Source organism: Centruroides vittatus, unplaced genomic scaffold (assembly GCF_030686945.1).
Source record: "Centruroides vittatus isolate TY-2023 unplaced genomic scaffold, ASM3068694v2 contig_199, whole genome shotgun sequence".
Lineage (NCBI taxonomy): Eukaryota > Metazoa > Arthropoda > Arachnida > Scorpiones > Buthidae > Centruroides > Centruroides vittatus.
Window position 1 is genome coordinate 745454 of NW_027121224.1, and position 23330 is coordinate 768783.

The following is a 23330-nucleotide window of genomic DNA, read 5'->3' on the forward strand; positions in this document are numbered from 1 at the left end:
TTCCTAATTCCTAAAATAAATATTCCATATTTTCTATTCACTTTAATTTATTGACAAAATATTTTAATATCCATAAAAATATTAAATTTTGTTAATCAGTTTTATATTCAAAAAAGGTTTGAAGTTATAACTTTTGGGCCTCGAAAACTCGAGACAATTAGATCACTTATGAAAAGAATTATATGAATATTAAACTACAATTGGAGACAGATTCTATAAAAATGTGATACCATTCTATCTTGATTGAACTCTTTCTAAGCACTTATCATTCATTTACATACAGAATACATTGAGCACTGAAATATGAAAAATTTAATTATTTTTAAAATAGTCCACGATGTATAGAATGCACCAATAATGAGTATATTATATTAACTAGGGAATATAAAATCAATAAAAACCATTAATTGAATTCCAAGGAAATTTGAGCATTTAGATCAGATCATCATCTGAGGAATTCCAAAATTATTTAATAGTATTTATTACGCTTATTCATGATAAATATTTATAACTTTTTTAAATCAACAGTTATAAGTAAAATATTTTAAACAGAGAAAATAAGTAATACTGGCAAAATATAAATTCAATCAAATGCATCATAACATTTTCCAGTTTTGACTATGATATTGTCTAAAAAATCAATCAAATCTATTAGTATTTATCATCTGATCATAATTTCTAATTGTTCTTTACATTTGTTTCTAGTTATTATACTCATTAATAATTCACTCTTAATACATTATATATATATATAAATAAACATCAATAGCTACTATAATGACACATTTAAAAAAAATAAATCAAAAATTGAAACTTTAAAAAAACAAACAATTGTAGACACAATATTTTTAATCACAATACCACAAATATTAAGAATATAATTAGATATAGGACAAAATATGGAATGAAAACAAAAATCAATACAAAAATGACAATTAAAACTTTTACAATTTTTGTGAACATGATGAAACTGACAAAACTAAAGTATGCAAATTTTATCATTTTAACATAATTTTTGATTCAAGGGTAATCAATTTCCTCATATAACATAAAAAAACAGCATCACTTTACTGCATTTCATGCAAATATAAACAAACAATTTACTTTTTAAATAGAATGTTAATGAAATATAAGCCACAGCTAATTATTATTGCTGTTTTCAATACTTTGTATAACATCTGCATACTAAACATATAAATAAGAGATGTGGACTGATAGATTGTATGGACCTTGTAAAAAATTACAATTAAATTTTGAAAACAGTGTTGAAATTCATAAAGCACATCCAAATTGATGTTTATGATTAATTATTATACAATCATATCAAATATTGAGATTACAGAATTAATTATTGTATGCTCAAAGTAACTTTCCTCCTTCATGTAATAGAAAATATGATTTAATTCTTTATACCAAATGTCAGATAAGAATTAATCATATCAATAAAATTCTTTTATTGGTAATCAATTGGTTTTTTATCAATAATGTTTGTTTATTCTGCTCAAATACTTTTGAAACTTAAATATTAGACTTAATAAAAAATATAAAGACAAATTAAGAATATATCAAAATAAATTGAAAAAAAAAAGCAATGATTTGAAATATATTTTATTAAGCATAAAACAAATATAGTTTATTAGCAATTTTTACTGATGATATAACATTGATATAATTTAATTAAGACTAATATTTAAGGATTAACATTTGTGCAGAATAAAATATTTCAAGTTCAAAATAAGATGTGTTTTTTACTTTTCTTTTGAGAATACTTTTCAGTTATAATCATTGAAAGAATTCCGATAAACATAACCAAAATTTATTCTTTCTGGCAATGTCAGTAATGAATTTGATTACAATCAAACTTCACATATTTGACAAAAACACTCAAGTCAAATGGCAGTGCTAATCAAATGCATACAATGTTATCCAAGAAATTTCTCAAGCTTTAAAACAGAAAGGAGGAGGAAAGAAATTGAAAATTTGCCTACATCTAAAAATTACCTACACGTGTCCTTCACCTTTAAGATAAAAAGACATGACTACACAATATCATGATTTAAAAAATTAAGTCTCAGCAGAGAGATCTGAATCTTGAGAACTATACTTGTGATCATTCTCAATTGCTTGATTATTAGCAATTCCACTTTCTTTCTCCTGGTCCTCTGAAAGAAAATTGAGGTCTACTTCTGTAAGATGCTGACCGTGAGCACTTCCAGCATGAGCCATGAAAAGATCCTTTAGGAAACTGAGTTCTTTTGTCAACAGTTTTATTTTTGTCTCAAGCATCTCATTCTCTGCTCGCAATTGATTGACTCTTTCTAATGTCTGTTGTGTTTTCATTTTGCTTTTGGTACGACTCTTCTTCACTGCAATGTTGTTCCTCTCTCTCCGCCGTCGATATTCATCACTATTCTTGTCAACCGAATTACTCTTCTTGGATCGACCTCGACCCGACGAACTTTCAGAGATGGCATCACTGGATGAGTCACCAGACGCACCATCATCAACTGATGCAGATGTAGTGGAAGATTTATTTCTTGGAGCCATATTGATGATGAGCAAATGATATAATTGAAGAATTAAAACATGTTATTTATAGATGAATTTGATATCTGTTGTAAAAAAAAAAAATTAATATTAAAATCCAAAATATGAATATACACATAAAATTCTGTATTATATTATAATAATATTTCAAAATTATTATTACTGATAAATGCTATGTAGGTTTTATGCAACATTTTATTGTGCAATCAGAATATGAATAAGTCTATTAAATTTACTGATAAGAAATAATTATTATTTAATTTTCCAAATTTTATACAGAAAATATTCTATAAATTATAATAAATAATAAAATTTAGAAAGTTGCCAATCTAGCATAGCAAAATAAATCAACATAACTTCTGAGAAAGAAAAAAAAAATGTTTATTTTTATTAACAAAAGAGACTTGTATTATTATTTCCTTTTAAAAATTATTCAAAAGATTAATACTTATATAAATCAAAAAACGTATTATCGACATTATTCAATGAATGAAAATTTTTGGGTCAATCAACAACAGAAAATAATTTTTCTATTCCCTAAATATTGGCAATTGAAATAAATGTAAACATTTTTCCTTGCCTTATCAATCAATAAATAATAGTGATTTATCATGTTTCAATTCCAAAAGCAATCACAATTTCTCATTTTAAAATTCATAAATGACACTTTTTAAATGAATTTCAAGGACAACATTAAAATATTACATTTTAATGATTATTAATTATTTCATCTTAACTATCTTTTCTTTTCCTCTGATTTTTACTAAAAAATATAATAATAATAATAATAATTATTATTATTAACTATTATATTCATTATGTATTAATAACAATCAAAATTTTGCTCATGCAAATAGAAAAACATATTTTTCTAGTATCATCTTTATAACCTATATTCAGCATAAATCACAAACACTCATTTAGAATTTGACTACCTAAAGCAATTAGTTACTTCTTTATCTTTATTCCAACAGAAATGTTTTCAGTCTGTCTTAGGCCAGCTTTAACTTTCGGTCACAATAGGAGATGGAGCCAAGATTTACACAATATGAACACTTATTTAGTTACACTAGACAAAAAGAAACCTACTAAAATATTTATATGACAATTTGAAAAACAGACTAATACTTCACATTATACACAGGTTAACATTTACATTTAGCAAGTTTTGAATTTTTAAAAGCAAACAAATAGAAATATAATGAATGCATGCATAAACTATTCAGATAATTTATATAAAGTATGATTTTATATAAATTATATGTAATATTTACTTCACCAGCAAACAGGAAACTTACTGCCAAAGTCATGAAATTTATTATTTAGTACTAGAAAATAAGCCTAAAATAATTTATCAAGCATTTCTTTCCCATTAAAATAATTACTTTATTGGAAAAAGAAAAGAAAATCAAAAGTATTTAATTTTATAAAGATTATTATTAAATATTTTAATTTAAAGGAAACACGAGTCAATAAAATTGAGTTATCACTCTCAGTTTTTTTAGATCACATTCTCAAATTTAATATTAAAAAATAAACATGAAAAAATTAAAATTTGCTAATACTGACCAATAACTAATGTATTGTTGTTGAAAATTACAGTCCTAATATAATAATAATAATCAATTAATAATAACTCAGTATCAGTATTTCTGGTTATTTTGTAATGAAATTTAAAATTAAAATAATTAAATTCCTGAATAAGATTTCGTGAAAATTTAAACTTTATAATACTAAAGAATTAAAAAGGTTAATAGAATAAATGTATTCAATTCTGACAGAATAAAATTTTCAAATATTTAGCAAATGGAACTAAAAATATTTTCATATTTAATTTAATCCCTATTTTATTCCTAAATTGTATATTTTACATGTGGGGGCAAAAGTCAAAGGCAGTTTGATCTAAAAATTCTATTTGTGCACCCAGAAGAAAGTACTTTAGAACTCTAATCTCTTTAAAGAAAGAAAACAGTCCTCTAAAGGAAAACCAATTAACCATGTACCATACCTGTAACTCTAAATTATCTTAAATTATTATTTCAGCAACCTAAGTGTTTTTTCCCAAATTTATCATGACAACTATGTATGTTATAACACTCTTTTTTATTCTTTTTAAGTGCCTTTAACAAAATGCATTTTAGACTCATATCATCCTTCTTCAGTTGTTATGCAGTTGATATTATTAAACTGTTACTTAAAAAAGACATTGTCAGAGCTTAAACGACAAACCCAGATGAACAAATAGTTCATCTGGGTTTGCCGTTTTTAAGCTCCACCCTTGCAAATGAGATGCAAAGAAGCCAATAAAATATTTTATTGCTAACATTCATATAATTTGGGATTCAATCTTTAACAACAAAAAAAAAACTATTTATCCTTTTTAATGTCCTTACATTATTTATATTTTCTCTTTTTGCCACTTAATAACTAAAGTGCATTTTGGATAACCAACCCATGTTTGTTGATTATGCTGCTAAATGTTTTAATGAAACACAAAAAGAAATCAATTATTTTTTAAAATAATGATGATTTTGATTCACACCAAATATAGTATAAAAAAACTGTTTTTAATGCGCTCTATTTTATGATGCAAGTCTTTGATTATGCTGCGATTTTTTTAATGCGAATTTTTAATTTGTGCGGTATAGTTGGCGACTAGTCTCATGCGATTCGTCATGTCTTACGTTGACTTATTATAGCTAAATAAACTTATTATAGCATAAATGCACTTATTATAGTAATATTATTGCATGAATATGCGAAAAATGAAATAATTTACTTTTTAAGTCAACAAAACACCACCTGGACAAAAATATGTAAAACAGACGATAGACCAGACGATGCAGTCAAGTGCTGACATCTGTTGTCAATAAATTCTATTTCATACGGTTTTGAGTTATTTTCTATGTGAGACTTTTTTATGCGGTCCCTGTTGACCGCATAAAAAAATATTTTTTAATTGTGTCGCGAAAACTATTATTTACAGCCATTCGTGAAGTTTCGTGAGATTTTTTTTATGTGTTTTTTTTAATGCGGTCCCTATCCCCCGCATAAAAACAGGTTTGACTGTATAGTATAAAAAAACTTTTAAAATGTACATATTTGTCTGCAATCCTTTCTCTTCCCTTCCTTTTCTTTATATAACCATACTAATCTAAATAACCTCCTACAACAATTAAATTCAGTTTAGCAAGAGTACACTGTATTTGATAATCGGAATTAATTTAGTTATTTAATAATTTTAGATTTTCTAAAATATTAACCAGAATAAATTTAAATCCACAACTGCTGTATACTAAGCAAGATGGTATAACTAACTCAGTTATACAATCTATGCTATGGAATTAATCTGTTTATAGATAATTTAGAGTTACAAGTATGTGGTTAATTGGTTCCATAAGTTAACTACATATATTGAGGCTAATAATCAATGACAAATAAATTAACTTGTGAATTAGGCCTTAAGATGTCATCTAAAATTATCATTTTCAGATTAATATTCATTTGGGCAGAGCAAAAACATAAAAACGAAGAAATTAAATTTAAAAAAAAATGTATGGAAGAATTATTAATTAATTAAACATTTTAGACAAAGTACTGTGAAGATGCACACAAAAATCAAAATAAATCAGAAAATAAAGATTGATTATAGAGAATTTAGACCTACCACTAAAGTAGACCAAAACAGAAACACGTGAAGTAAAACATTTTAAAAATCGAGTAAAATATTTATTAGACATTCCCATCGTCTTTTTATTCTTCATAGTTATCTGTAAAAGCTGAAGAATTAAAACAGAAATAACATTAAATGTGAAAATAGAGATTAAACGATCCAAATAAGAACAATGTAGTAAGAAAACTAAGTTCACTTTTCCTGTACCATTGCAATTGCTAATTTTTTAAATAATCTATGTTCATTTCTGCTATCTGTGCAGTAGATCTTTTTTGCACCTGTACAATTCATGTGATAAATATCACTCCACCATCCAATTATAGATGAGCATGAAAAACTCAAATGTTTTAAATTTGAACTGTCTAACTTGCATTCTTTTAAAGCTATACCCACAACCAAATATGTTTTGCATTGCCATGAAAACCTCTCATTTTTTTAAGTTCTCAAACATTTTGAACTAATTGGATTAAAATTATTTATACTTGTATTATATAAGTATAAAATTTATACTAAATATTATACTTATTTATTTAATAATGAAAAATTTAACCCAGTCACCTTTGAGCATCTTGTAAACAATTTTATATACAATATAAAAATAAATTCAATAATGATTGATTAGATAGCATACAAAATTATAAAATTTTATTGAACGTTGCATGACATAATAGACCAGGGGTGGGCAAGCAAGAGTTCAGTGGGAGCCGAAATGTAGGTTTTGCAAAATGCATGGGAGCCGCAGTTCTGTACTGTCGTGGCGGATAGTATGGTAAGGCACGTGATTTTATTATATAATATAAATATAATATAAACAAATATTGAATTTTTTTTAATAAACATATTTTCACAAAATTATAAAAATAATAATAAAAAATAGAAATTAACACTTTCAGCAAGAGCCGCATGTAACTCAAAAAGAGCCGCATGTAACTCAAAAAGAGCCGCATTTGCCCATGTCTGTAATAGACATTAACAAGAATTGCCCATAGACAAGCAAGTAGTATGCATTTCAACCAACATATTTTAGATGAATTTCTAGCACTTTTAGCATGCAAAATACATTTTAACATCCATGTATCTGGCGTTCTTATGTGCATACGTACACATATATTGCAATTTTAAACACACATAAATCAGGACCTTTGTCATTATGATCCAAATATGACTTTTTATTATGTAAAAAAACTCATCAATGCTAATCTATTGAATAATTAAATAATCTGATAATTAGATAATCATTATTCACACAACAAATTGATGATGTCTGAAAAAAAATTGTTTTTTTATTCCTTTCCATCATTTTCAAATTTAAATAAATATAAATTTCAAAATTCACCAAAGCAAGAAATAGTATTTGATTCATTATCTAAATATTATTTTCTGTTGACCTGTAAAAAAGATACAAATAATGGATAAATATCTATAATTTTAGCTTTATATTATTTATTCATTTTCTCTTAATTTTTATTTTTAATACACTAGTGTTATTACATATATCTTTCTTTAATTTCAATTTATTTCCTTTTTGGTTTGTCATATTTTATGAAATGTACTTGGCTAAGAAATATCTTTGGAATGATTGTTTCTATTTTACATTGAATATGTGCAAATATTTAACACCCTTTTTTCCTCCTATAATTCCAAAAGAATAAGTGAGTACTGGGACGACGTATGTGTTTATTGCTTTAACATCATCTTATTTCATCAGTGCTGCAGCAGAGAATGAAATACAAGCATAAGAAACATAGCAACTGTGATAAAAATATATAAATAAAACTTGAAGTTAATAGAATATGTAAAAGTTCACATCACACCTTTCACCTTGTGACAGCACAGAGATAGATGACTATTGCTAACAGGAAAAGTATGATATACAAGGGCAAGACTACTAATTTGAGGTGGAAAGCATATATTTTAAATTAAATTGAACATGAACATGAAATTAAACTGATATGAACATTATTGAAAATAAACATTTCTTTGTATTTTTAAAAAAATAGGAGACCTTACTTCTGGGATTACCCTCATATTATGTGCTGTCGCAGTAATAATATAGTGCATCTATTTCACGCTATATCATTATCGCAGTAAAGTGAATATAATATATATTTTTTTACAATTATGTCCTTTTTTTAAGAATTATAGTTAGTTTATTATTTTCTTAAATTTTTTGCCAATAGATGACACTATGCATAAACCAGCAAACTGAATGTAGATTGAAATTAATTGATTTACAGAAATCCAATTGATATTTTGAAGTGGAATGTCCAACATTATCAAATTTAGAAGTGTGTGAATGTAACTGCCAAGTTTTGTAGTAATTGGTTGAACAGCCTAGGAGTGTATAGCAAATAAACAAACATCCTCATTTATATATATATATAGATTTTTATAAATAGGGATCATATCAGGCATATGTAGTAAGATATCATTTGATACATTCTAATCAAATGATTCTTCTAAAATACTAAAAAATTAATGAAAATATAGATAACAAATGAATGGATATTTTTGGCTCAATAGTAATTATTACATTCTTCTACATATATTTAAATTACAATTCATTTAAACATAGGAAAAAGTACATGTTAGAGGATTATTCTGTTAACATCATTATATTTAAATCTATATTGGTTATTATTACAAGAGCTGATTAATAAAAAAGGTCTCCTACAGCAGTATTCCATGAATGTCTAATCTAGATGTGCTAAATCTCAAATCATTGTTGCATCATTTCATAATAGTCAAATTCATATAAGAACTCACCTTCCTCATTCACAAAGCAATGATCAGTGATTGAATTTTTAGTATAAAATGTTGCACAATAATCAATTCAGTGAGGTACTGTGAAACTTTACAAAAATTGGAGATATATAGGGTGTTTTTTTTTTTAAACTGACGGTACTCAGAGACATCTGTAGACCAATCTAACAGTTGGACTGTCGTCAAATTTGGGAGAGTGACTAAGGACAACATGGGAAAGAGATTCTGCAAAGAAAAAATAGTAGTACCCAAATTCATCGGTAGGGGTGAATTTGGCGCTGTTGCAGCGAAACAGCAAAAAAATGTCAGAGCAAATGTCAACCGTGTAGCATGGTCGATTGGTTTTAATTCTTGCAGGCAGCTTATCTTGTATGGGTAGAACTTGAGAACTTTTCACAGAACTTGCCATACCGTCGAAGGCACCATTTCCAATTGTCGTGCCACTCCCCGGGCGCTGCTACTACCAGCAACGGTCCCCTGTGAACCTTCAACGAGTGCAGTCACAACATCACTAACTGTCTGTGCAGACACCGGTTTCTGCCCTCTACCAGGCCAAACTGCTAATGATCCTGTCTTCAAATTTCTTGATCAAGTCTTTCAATGCATTAATTGATAGAGGACCTCTGTGCAAGTTGCTATGGGTTCTAAACTCACGAAGAGCGCACGGTGCGCTCGATTGGTTAAGATAATAAAGTTTCACAAGCAACGTACGTTGAGGTAACGAAAGATGCATGTTGAACTCTGCTGACATCTGGAATGCGCTTCAGACTTTTGTCCTTGTCTTTTAAGCTCAAATTAGGTGGTGCTGCTGTCGATTATGTCATTGTGAATTTGCATTTTGAGGTGTTATCAGTGCGTTATACAAATTCTTAGCTGTTTCGCTGCAACAGCGCCAAATTCACCCCTACCGGCAAATTTGGGTACTACTTTTTTCTTCGCGGAATCTCTTTCCCATGTCATCCTTAGTCACTCTCCCAAATTTGGCGACAGTCCAGCTGTTAGATTGCTCTACAGATGTCTCTGAGTACCATCAGTTAAAAAAAAAACACCATGTATTTGTAGACTAAAACTAGAAGAAATCTTTTTCTTGCACTATGAGAACACAAACACCAACAACTAAACAACAATAACTACAATGTTAACAAATTAAACTTCATCAAACAAAAATGGACTTCTCTCTGATAAATTGCCTTTGACTTAAAATATCTATTTGTGCATTCTAAAGTCAAAGTTATAGTAAAACACAGAATATCCATATTAGATAAATGTAAAAATCATTCACCACATATTTACTGTTTGAAATCCTTCATTTTTATTATTTTCATTATCTCTCTCCTATCTCACCACACCCAACATCAAAGGAAAAAGGAATTCTATCAATATAGCTACCAATTTGCCTATTAATGAGGATTTATCGCACCACAATCAAAAAGATGATCAGATTAGAACTTCTTTATTCTTTACTTAACTCAAAAATTTACATTTCAGGTCTTTTGACTCCTCTTCAGTTGGAATAGGAAGGTTCAAAAGATCCTAAATGTACATTTTGCTGACCAGATTAAAACTTTTTTATTCTTTAATTAACTCTTTAAAGATTGAAAAGTTTTAATCTTGTCAGCTTTTTGATTTTGGTGTGATAAGTCTTCATTAATAGCCAAACGAGTAGCTATATTGACAGAAAAGAAAAATATAATAATCAAAGGTCATGAAGCTTTTTATAATAAGGAAAAGAAATTATTCACATATTACTCTAAATTAATTTAACATGGTGTTTATTAGCCAAACTATTTGTACTTTTAAAAGTTTACAAACTTTATAAATAGTCAGGAAAATTGTAGGGGAAAAAATATGCCAACAGTTTAATTTGTTTTGGTTTGTTTTTACAATAATTTGAAGTTGTGCTATAAAAATAAAACCTACAATGTCTCCATATCATACAGACACTTCTCCATAATAATTATGTTGATAATTTAACAAAGAATTGTGATTTTGATGACTAATAATAAATTAAAATGGAAGAATAACATTGAGCATTTCAGTAACCTTAACAGGGTAACATTGTAGTTCAAACATTTTCAGTCTACAACAAAGACCTTCCTCAGGAACAACTGAGTTCTAAGATGGAATGCTAATGTATAATAGAACAAACTTTAAAAACTTGAACTAATGGAATTCAAAGATAGAATGTAATTATGTTGTTGAAATTAGCAATATTCTCTGTGTCATTCTAACAGCTTTCTTCATGCACAGAAAGTTGCTAATTTTGACAACATAACTGCATTCAATCTTCAGTTCTTGTTCCATTGCACTGTACATTAGCACTCCATTTTAGAACTCTGTTGTTCCTGAAGACTTCACTGTAGGCCAAAAATACTTGAAATGCATTGCTGTTGCATGCTAGATTAGATGGTATGTTACTGAAATGTTCACAGTTATTGTCCAGTTTAAGCATGTGGTGTTAACAACAACGACTGGTTAATTAGCCATAGGAAAATTTGACCATGATAGAAGCAAATACATCACATTCGACTGATTGATTGCCCTTGCTTTGCATGGTGCATGCAATGATTGCAATCAAGACACATTGCTCACAGATAGCAAAACTAAGAGTACCTTACAGCCCAGATCTAGCATCATCAGACTTCTGATCATTACCAAAATCAGTGATGTGAAATGTAAATGCTCTTCATTAGATTCTGAAGTTAAAGCTGCTTTACAGGAAAAAATCAAGAAAAAGCCAGAAAGTTTTCTCATTCTAAATCTTCCCACAGCTGATTATGTATTAGTAAATAACACCAACAAAACCTTCAAAATTAAACTAGCGAATATATTTTAATGTAAATATGCTATGACAAGCGCTTTCAATCCTAATTGGGCTCTGCTTCAGGTCAAAATGTTCAATAAAAAATTAGAATGCTAAGAGCAATTTTAAATTTTAAATCCTGAAATGATTAAATATTCCAACAAGTATAAAAATCACAACTATGTGTTAAGTCATAGCATATTTATATTAAAATATATTTGCTGGTTTAATTTTGAAGGTTTTGTTGGTGTTATTTACTAGTTTTCTCATATGTAGAATGCAAAATGGAATTGAACGTTTGGCAAATATGTCACTCTAAATGGTGATTAGTTTGAAAAATGAACATGATAATTAAAATGATGGCTTTTACTACTTTTTAAAACTGTCACATTCTCCTATATCTCATCCCAAACTACTTTTATGCAAATAGAAACCTTACTTTATCAAACCTCATTATTTGTTTGATACGTGTAAAATATTAGCATACTAGCTGAAATAATTATATTTTTTAATATTTATATAATTTTATTTCATAAAGTAAAAATTAAAGATAAACATTTTTCAAATATAAATAACGCTGATACTCTTGATATTTACTTGTATTTTCATCAAATTTTTATATTTTTGAAATTATAGCATATCAGTTAATAATAATATACAGATATCTGTCTAATTCTAATGTAAAAAATTCTATTGTTTAAAAGATAACAGTTTAAAGAATATTTTTACTCACTTATTTTAAAATATTTTCATACTCTCTTATTTCTCGACAATAAATTATCCTGCAATAAATTTATAAAACTTTAATACTTCATATTTTATTTACAACTTTAACCATAAATTATCTATTTATATTTAGAAATTCAAAAAGTTCAACTAAATAAATAATATAAGGCATTAATATATTAAAATTTAGAGCATTATCAGCAATTTGCATTTGATTACTTTTGGATGTTAAATATTATATACAGTAAGACCCCATTTAATACTGCCTCACTTAACACTGATTCAATATAACGTGGTCTACTTGACACCTAAAAAACGCTCAAAACTTATGCTGATTCAAACTAACGTGGTATTTCATCGATTCATTTAAAATACGATTATTCCCAAACACGAACCAATCAGCAAAAGGTGGCAATTCGTCGTAGCGCTGTACTTCCCTTAAATCTGTTTTGTGCAATTTTGGAAAAAATATAACATCATGGATGCCATAGGAAATATCGACTTCACTTGGCAAGAATTAACTGATAAATGCATGAACAGAATGTGGAAGAAGTTATGGCTGAAGGTATCCAAGAATTCTCACCGAGAAGAGCCTATCGCTGAATCGTTAGGTTGACAAAATTGTCAATTTAATTGATACAGGAGATACAGACGAACAGGATATTGGGGAGTTACTGCAGGTTTCTGGTAAGAGCCTTACCAACGATGATCTTAAAGAACTGGCAGAACAAGGAATTTCTGTAGAACTGGAAAATAGAGATTCCGAAGATGTAGAACCCAAAAACTTTCTCTACAGTTTTTCTTAGTAAAAGTTTGGTAACGATAACCGAAATTGTTGATCAAAGTGTACCGAATGATCAAGAGTTTGATAGGAGTGACAAAGCAAAATGAGGCATTTTGGATGCAATCTTCTGCTACCGACATTTGCTTAAGGAAAGAAAAAGAAAGCGACCAATGAAACTACATGACTTCATTGCAAAAAACAAGAATTTCAGAAGAGCCAGGACCTTCGTCACAAAAAATTAACTTTACATTTCTGTGCGCATATGTTTATGTGTTATTTAACATATATTATTATGCAAAAATTTATATAACAATAACTTAAAATTATAGTAAAATTTGCTTATTTTTTGGTCGCGTGTTCCCCTATCCCTATTTACTCTATGTTAAAATGGTCTCGTTTAACACTGTTTCGCTTAACGCTTTGTCATCTAGGAACGCATCCCCTGCGTTAAGCGGAGTCTTACTGTACTTATATACAAAATAATGCAACATAGTGTTCACAAACAAACAAGTTAGATATATGTAAAATAGAATTTCATTATATTACAATAAAATTATCAATAAAAATAAATTATTGCCTAAATAAATTATGACATTTAGCCAAACATTTAATAAAATATATTATAATGTGACAATCCTAACAAAAATTCATTTTATATGAGAATGCAACACAAAAAGAAAGTATGAGAAAAATATATTTAAAAAAATATACAACTATGAAATAATATCTAAACTTTCTGAATTAAGTTATCTATAGTCTACTTTAACACTTAATAGATGATAATATGAAATAAAATTTGTGTATAATAATTGAAGTGAAAATTTGAATAGTCCCAAGATGAAAGTTTTTGACAAATTTTATGTATTACCATAACTTAAAAATACTTAATGAATAAAAATGCTTTCAATATCAATAATTAATACTTCATTAATTCCAAACAACAAAAAACTAAAATAAAATCTAAGGTTAAGGCTTCTGGAAGTTGTCCATCATGAAGAGAAAATTTAATAAAGTTGAATGTAATAAAAAAAAAATGTCAGCATTTAAAAGCATGCAAGATTTCTTTGACTAATAAAAAATTTCTACTAATTACTACACTAAATTCATAATTTGCAAAAAATTTAAAATTATCAAGAAAAGGGAGTGAATTTATAAATTTGAAGCAAATTACAAAGTTTACAATTGTTACAAAATGTTAGAAATGACTTTTCATTTAAATATATTAATAATTGTACTCAATTAAAAACACACAGAAATGTGAAACTGATAGAGCTAAAAAGCTGATCCTATAAAATGTCAAAAACAAAATACTGTAAATTCTGATACACTATTTTAAAACTAAGAACACTTACAAAAAAAAAAAAAAGAATTGTGCTTAGAAATATTAAAAATACTCTAAGGTAAAGAACTTATCTTACCTAAATCTAATTTAATATTTATCCTTAAATATTAGGCACTTAAATACATAATTGATCAGATGATAGCAACTGATATGCTAATTTCCAAATTCTAGCTGTCATGTCCTTTCCTAACAAATGAATAGATCACGGCTGTGTGACAAAACTTTATAGTTTCTAAAATGATTATACTATACTCATACATTAATTTTTATAAAATAATACTCTTAATAATAATCAGTTTCTAAACTGATTCATTTGTCTTTGTTGCTAAACCATCAATAGCCTTATACAGAAAAAGCTCAATTAAATGATGAGTTTTCATGTCTCAACCAACTTGCCTTTTTTCTAATAGTTTTATATAATGCAATATTTTATTGAGATTAGAAAGCAACTAGAATGACAAAATTTGGATAAGATTCTATGTGAACATTATGAATATCCTTAACAGCATTTCAGTAAAGTCATGAATCAATAATTTAATTAAAGAGGCTAGAGTTAGTACATTTTATCTGATTGTTACTAGCTTTCAAAACAAAAAAAGCTTATAAAGATCAATTTTATTTTATACAATTATTTCAGATTGTCAACAAAGCAATTTTGTTATTTTTGGAATATTCCTCACACTGCATTCATTAAAAGAAATATTTATTTCAATAAAATAAAACTTTAATATTTCAAAATATTTTTATATATGAATTTCAAATTAAATCTGATTAAACAGAATATCTTTGTTAAATTTTAAATTATGATGTTATAATAAATGATACTATATTTTTAAAAACTCATTAAAAATAATTCACTCACATATATTCAAATGATATGAACAACTATTCTAATCCCACAAAGGTCATTTGAATGATCTGCTTGTTAAGGTTTAATGCACTCTACAATTAAAATTCAAAATTCAGAAAAACTTTTTTCACTTGAATAGAATATATTTTATTCAAATAAATAAAAATTAAAATAGCTTTACATATTTTAAAACAGGTAATAAAAACTTAAATTGTCTACATTTTTTTATTTGACTTAAATGCTAAAAAAATATAGCAATAACAATATTTAGATGGCCATGTTCTAGTTACACACTCTCTCCTCCAAGAATTTTAAGGTCATATTCAAATAAATTACATTAATTTTCTTTTCTTTTTTATAAGAAAATGAACATTTTAACTATTTAGTGAAAACAAGTTATTTAATAATGACTCAAAAAATTGTTTAACTTTAAAAAAATGAAATGCAAGTTTACATCTAAAATGATCATATTCAGATATTTTTAGATTTATTCAAATTCTCTATTTTTATAAACCAAATGGATAGCATAAAATTTTGAATTTAGTTAAGATCAAAGTTTGAAAAAAAATCTACTCTTTTAGTTTTGATTACATTTGTACTAATATTCAAACTTAAAAGTCCATTAAACTTTACTAAAATTGTTTAATATATATTTTAAATAAAAGTTTCATTTTAAAAACTTTGCAATTAAAATATTATAAATTATATTAAAAGTGATAATGAAACTGATCATGCAAAGTGTATACAGCATACAAGAAAGGTAATTGCTTATAAGAAAGGCTTGTATTATATGAATAATTATATTATTATAGATAATATAAGCTATATTAATTTTAAATTTTCATTTATATAAAATTGAGTTATTTGCAATAGGAATATATCAGTAATACACACACAACTTTCAAAAATTAAAAGAAAATTTAGTTAATACATTCTTGACAAAAATAGAAGATTAATATAAAATATAACAACATAAGAAATTTAGATAGTACTCATTAGCGTGGAAAAACATTAAAATAATTTTGAATTTTATTAGATCAAGGAATATAAGAAAATAATAATAATATACAAAACTAAAATTTATATAAATCATACAATTCAATTCAAATATTTAATTTTCTTCATGAATAATTAATTTACTGTATTAGTCATTATTATGTTATAGCATGAAATAAATTCACCTATTATTTGTCAATAAATAAAATTCATCTCTATCAATTTTAAATGAACCAATTAAAACATTTGATCATCATTTCAAAAGTACATTCAAAATTAAGAAACTAACTAAATTATCATCCTAACTTTACCATATTAACTAGAAAACTGAAATATTTGGGCTTGTTTTTATTCAAATTATACATCTTTAGATATATAGAAATGTATTAAAAAATGATTGACTTAAAATATATTTATTCAGAAAATTTATTATTTGTTATTTTATACGAAATGTTTTATTATTATTAACATTACTGTCCTTACTATTAAAATAAATATGTATATTTCAATGGTATTTCATCAATTTCATCATCGTCGTTGCCCTTGACAGCATTTCGAAAATAAACGTGTATTTCAAATACTGGACTATATAAATCAGTTTATTGGCTTTAAAATTGTCTAAAATTATTTATTTATGCCATTTATTTGTTTAAATAAGTAAGAAGGAAATTTGAAATTCAAAACAATGACATCTCTTGTCATTTTATATTTAAACCATTTAAAATCGTGCAGTTAAGCGATAATAAATTGTAATCTGACTCTTGTAAATAATTAAAATTTATCTATTTTATAAATCTTCTCATTTCTATTTTGTTTAATAAGTAAGAAAACGATCAAAACAGAGTTTTTATATCCGTTTGGAAAATTGTCAAAGACGCCATTTTTATTCGTTTTAATTATTCGCACGTGCGCTTTTCTTTTATTTATCCTAATAAAATCCTAATTATTACGCCATAGATAATTATAACACTAAAAGTATTTATTGATACAATTATCGGAATAAATATTTACCATTAATATATCCCAATTTATCATCAGAAAGCACATTTTCTATCGTTAAAACGATGCCCACGCCTGCAGGCCTCTGGGATTGCGTCATTATACTTTGTCCAATCGAAATACGCAATTTGAATCAAGTGACTGGTGTAAGGTCAGTGTTCGTAAATTTAGGGATTATTCCCTAAATCGTAGGGATATTTTACGAATAAAATTCCTACACGACTGGAATGAACGAATTTCGATTTTTAATTCCGATTTAAAAATAATTTATTATTTTAAGATTAATTTATACGTAATAAATTTTAACGTGAAAACAATATCTGATGTATTTTATACGATAAAATTTTCATTTTTAGAACGCAAAAACTGAAATTTCCCACCCAGGAAGGGAAATTGTTATCTGCTAAGCGGATATTTTTCTAGCTCGACGGTGGATGACCCTCTTCAACTAGACAAGATTAAAAACAAAGCGAATGACCGAATACATAGGAAATATAATTTGCTTATTTAAATATGAATATATATATTAAATTTTTTAATTAAAACTTTAAAGCACGAATAAAAAGTACGTTATTTAAATATAAAAATCTGCTTGCAATCGGTCAACCGGCAAATAAAATCATTGTTTAGTTTCCATATGTTTACAATTAACAAATTATTCACGTTGCCAGAAAATTGACCATTGCATAAATTAAAACAAGATTTTTTTTTAATTCATAAAATCAAGATTAATTTATCTTAATTATTATTATTATTTAGTGATATGAAATATATATTATTAATTGATAATTATTTACGATAAACCGGACAGATAAAAATTAATAATTATAATCGAAATCAGTAATTGACTTACCTGTTTAGAAAACGTTCGAGAATATCGGCAACAATTTAATGATTCCTTGTGTATTTTTGTGCACTAGATTTATTTTTAACTGTCAAACTTAAGAATAAACGATGTTTTTTATCTACCCTTGTACTTCTTAACGTATTACGCAACCCGATTTCATTGCATCATATTGAAGCAATATAAGTGATATCCTGGTAATCAGTACCGAGTTTAAGAATGGGCGAACTGCGCTTACGCCCATGTTCTCTCTCCTTAACAGGCCCCCCACACTTTGTTAATTCTGTCTTATTCAGCGTTAAAGTTTAACTTTTCCTCTCATCTCAAAAAATTCACAACTAATCTCAATGCGGCGAAGCGGCATAAAATTTCGTTATTATTCCAATTATATAAGTAAATGAGTGCATTTTTGGAATAATTTTAAATTATTTATCAATTTCGTGAACAATGTTGATTTTATTGACATACATTCTTATTTTGAAAAAAATAAAATAAAATAATAATAATAATGAAGAGAAATCTGATGTTTTTAGTGTATTTAAAAATGCTTATAAAAATTTAATGTTAGAAGCGATATTAATCTAGGAATTACGAAAGCGTAACAGGAAATATTATCTGGTGAAAAACAAAATCTATTTTTAAATAATTAGTACACCATTGAATTTTCGTAAAGCTAAAGACAGATGGCGCTCTTGATGCGACGGCATTTTTTTTGTACAGTATAAAATTTTTTTTAAAAATAATTTTATATTTTTATATATATTATGGTGATTAATTGAAAATTATGACTGATTTATTTCAATAATTAATAATATATATATATATATATTTTTTTTTTTTATTATAATGCAATTCGTTTCTAATAATAAAAAAATATTTTAAGCCTTATAATTCGTTAACAAAAGAATTTTTGAATAAAATAAAATTTAAATTTCTAATAAAAACAATTATAATTGTTATAAATTTTCACTTTTAATAAATATTAAAGAAATAAAATATTCTTGATATTCTTACTAATTAAATTATTTTGTAATATTCTTTAAATAAAGTTCTTTTAGCTCTTTATTTAATTCTTTAATTGTTAAAATTGTCTTTTTTTTAATATAAAATAACTGAAAATTTATTGTGTTTATTATTTTATTATGAACTTAAATTGTTAAAAAAACATGTATTCATTTTCATTAAAAAAGTAATAAAAATTTATTAAAATATCCAATAATTATAATAATACATTTTAAAATATAATAAAAATAATATAAAATAATTTCATTATATAAAATGAATGTCTCGATTACTTTAAATGTTAATGTAAGATTTGTTTAAAATGATTTTAAACAAATTTTATCTGTCATAAAAGCAAGAATAAAATTAATTTAGTGAAGATATAATTTAGAGTAATCTAATTATTAAATTAAAATACATTTTAAATTTTTATTTATTAAAATAAAAATCAAGTTTCATTTTGTTCCATTTAATTTTATTATTTCTCATATAAAGTATATTTTAAAATATAAAGAAATAAAATTCAAATAAATTATTACTTTATATATTTTACCTTATTATTACCTAAAATATAATTAGATAAGTTAAATTACCCTAAACCAATATTTTAAAATATTGAAAGAAAATAAAAATTAATTTTAAAATAATGTTGCATTTTTTACATGTTAACTTAATTAAAAAATAAAATTTTTTTTTAATCTCAAGATTCAACTTTTTAATTGAATATTTTTTAAATTATTGAATGTTTCATGCTGAAAAAATGATTTCATTTAAGGCAATAAATATTTATAATTATTTTTATTTAATAATTTTAGTTATGATATGGAGTAATAATATTTTTCGTATCATTTCCTGCCATTACTTTTATAGTAAAACGCACTTCATAAATTGAATTCTCTGTTATCAAAACTACGACTTATGTTATAAAACGGATAAAACCTATCATAGAAAAATAAAATTTCGTATTATTTATTGAACAGATTTATAAAATTTCATTTCTTTTTTACAAATACATTTAAGATATTTTCAAACTTTAACATAATAAATAAAAATATTTTCACAATTGAACAGATGGGAATAAATCAATAATTACTTACATAAAATTTAAAAAAAAAAAAAGCAAATTATTTTGTTCGCAAAGAAGACGAATTTACTTATTAATTTTTAATAAAATATTCAAGAGAATAAATGTAGAAATATATAAAATAATAATATTTCTTCAAAACAAGTCAGTTGTTAACATAATTTAATTATTTAATGATGTTATGAAAATTTCAAGGAAAGTTATTATTTTTTAAAATTTTTATTTTAGAAAATAAAAATAAAGAAAGGAAGACATAAGAAAAATCGATATATTTATATTTCATGTAAAATTTAATTAATCGATTGAAATTAATTTGACTTCTTGAAAATAATGTTATTGTCCTATAACAAGAAGAGCAAACATTGGATGACAGGAGGCAGAAGATGGCGTTGGATGAATTTTGTTTTCTTTTTGCCTCTCCCACTGGAGTCGCTTCAGTTGATTGTCACACGCGGGATGAACAACACTCCAATGACGTTTATCCAAAATCATGAAATATTATAACAGGTATTTATTTTTATTTATTTATTCTTATTTATTTACAACTTTAAACCAGGCAATGTCTTCGATTCCTTCCTCGTATAATCTTTATAAAACAAAATTAAAATCGCTTCCTCATTACTTTTAATTTTTTTTTTCTTATAAAAATGTATGTAATTTTTTAAAAAATTCTTAAATTAATGAAAATTTTAGTTTTAATAAAATTCGACGAATTAATTAACTCTTATCGCTTGAAATACTCTATGTATGTATAAGTTTTATTAAATAAACATTTAAGATTAATTTATTTTTAGTTTTTAATTAAATTTTTTTCTTTTTTCTCTCTCGAAAAAGTAAAATACGTGATGCGTTTTAGCAATAAAATTGCTTAAAGTTACTTCTCTACTGCGATGAAATTATACAAATTGGTAATCTTTTCAAGGCAAACAGTTAGAAATTTATTCAAATATCATCGCTATTAAAGTATTATTAAAAAATTATAATTGTTTTTTTTTTCTTCTTTGTTTCTTTATCTACGTAAAAATTTTACAGAAGATTTGGTTATAAAAATTTTATAAAATTTTAATAAATTAACAGACGTTATATAAATTAATTAAATAAGTTAATTATTCATTCATGTTTAAATTTTATTCTAAAAATAATATTCAAGTTATGAAATGTTTAACGAAAGATTCAGTGACATTTCAAATTTTCTTTTATTTCAATTAATTAATATAAATTTTTTTGTTTTAGTTTTTTTTAAATACATTTATATTTTTCTACATTAAATTTTTAACAGATAGCATCGTTAATTTTCCTATAAATCATTAAAATTTTAAGAAGAATCACAAATTCTTATATAAATGTATTTTAAAGAATTAATTTTAAAATGCGCTTAAGTAAGGCAGCGTGACTTTTATCAAGAAAAAATTTTAAAGTTAATATTAATAAACGCCAGGCCTATATACAAGGCTTCATCTGACCTGGTCCCGGACGAAGAAGGGCCTAAAAATTTAATCTTCTATATAAAAACATGACGGGAAAGTGATATAAATTAAAGTTATTATTCATATAATTTTACGGGTTTCGTACCCATATTTGTGAGGAGCGATCCATTTCATCCATTTCAATCCCCGATAAAAATTATTTCATTGTGACATCCTCGAAGATTGCACTCTCTTTTATATAACGCCAGAATGTTACTCGTTCCACTTAATTATTGCGACTTTAATAGTGATATTTCTGCTTTAAAAAATGTATTTCTATAGAACTACCTTATCGAACTTCAGAAAAATATTGAAATCATTAAATTTCCATTAAAATTTATTCTTAAATTAAACCAAATTGTTTTTAAATTTAAGAATCAATTATTTGCATTTCATTTATAATGAAAATATTTTCATAATGGATAAACAAGAGCACATTATTATTATTATTATTATTATTTAAAGCGTAATGTAAATTAAAATGGTTTTCAGAAAGTCATCGCTTTGGCACCTGCGAATCTTCAGCGCTTTGTATAAAAATTCCAAGAAAAGAATTTTGTTCTTTAACTTTTTAATTTTTATTTTAAAAAAGCTATCTTATTAATCAAGGGAATTAAACATAATTAATTAATTAAATTCTCAGAAAGACATTTCCTGTGCAGTTATTTTGAAGACGCTCTTTTTTTAAACTTTATTACTTTTGTCACTTGCAATATCAAAGATTTTGGATGCCACGAATCTCACGAGACTATGACTCATAATTACAGCTTTCAACCCATTGTAATATGCTAAAAGTATGAATGTATCTTTAATAATAATAATAACGTTTATGTAAATTAATTTATTGAACGTTAAATTAAAATTGAGACTTAAATTGATGTAAAAAGCTTAGAAATTTAATTGAAAACTTCATAAAAATTTAAGAAATTTTTTTTTTTACATAAATTAAGAAATAAAATTTTACTAAAATTTATGTTAATTTATGTAAAATTGGGGCAAAATATAATCAAAAGATGAATTTGTAAAATGAACAATGTCATGAAGAATTACACTCACATTTGAAAATCGAATATTATACAATTAATTACTTAAAAAATTCTTTTACTGAATTGTAAAAGAATTTCTTAACAAAAAATAACATATAAAAGATTCATATAAATATAAATAAATATATATATATATATTTACAACAAAAAATGAATGAAATATGATGTCAATAATCAGCATTGAGAAAATTTCTTCAAATATTGATAACAAATCGAATTTTCAATGTTGATATCTTCTTATACGGACGAAGATGATAATAATATATTGATCATCTCACCATTGATACACCAGCAAATATATATATATATATGTATATAACTGATTATAGTGCAAATACAGAAACGTGGTCAATGTGATGGATGGCATAAGTTGATAACATTGAAACTGTATAACAGTTAATCATT

At 25.4% G+C, this 23330-nt stretch overlaps 2 protein-coding genes across 4 annotated transcripts in view; one reads left to right on the forward strand and one right to left on the reverse strand.

Annotated features, from left to right (window-relative positions):
- Positions 1-1658: 1658 nt before the first annotated feature.
- Positions 1659-18537, reverse strand: LOC136970468 (CCAAT/enhancer-binding protein homolog 2-like). 3 transcript variants are annotated; one of them, XM_067264909.1, is made up of 3 exons: positions 18337-18537; positions 12520-12568; positions 1659-2612 (listed from the first exon to the last, which is right to left on the reverse strand). In XM_067264909.1, exon 3 carries the CDS (start codon positions 2545-2547, stop codon positions 2065-2067), a length of 483 nt encoding a protein of 160 aa, XP_067121010.1. In that variant the 5' UTR covers positions 2548-2612; positions 12520-12568; positions 18337-18537; the 3' UTR covers positions 1659-2064. The 3 variants fall into 3 exon arrangements, with proteins under 3 accessions (XP_067121010.1, XP_067121008.1, XP_067121011.1); XM_067264907.1 differs by lacking the exon at positions 18337-18537 and adding an exon at positions 17496-17731; XM_067264910.1 differs by lacking the exons at positions 12520-12568; positions 18337-18537 and adding an exon at positions 17496-17733.
- Positions 18538-20861: 2324 nt separating this feature from the next.
- The window catches only part of LOC136970469 (sodium-dependent dopamine transporter-like), a 65194-nt gene continuing 62725 nt past the window's right edge, over positions 20862-23330 (forward strand). The window contains exon 1 of the mRNA XM_067264912.1: positions 20862-20920. The gene's annotated coding sequence lies outside the window, so the exon portion shown is untranslated. The remainder of the gene's footprint in view (positions 20921-23330) is intronic.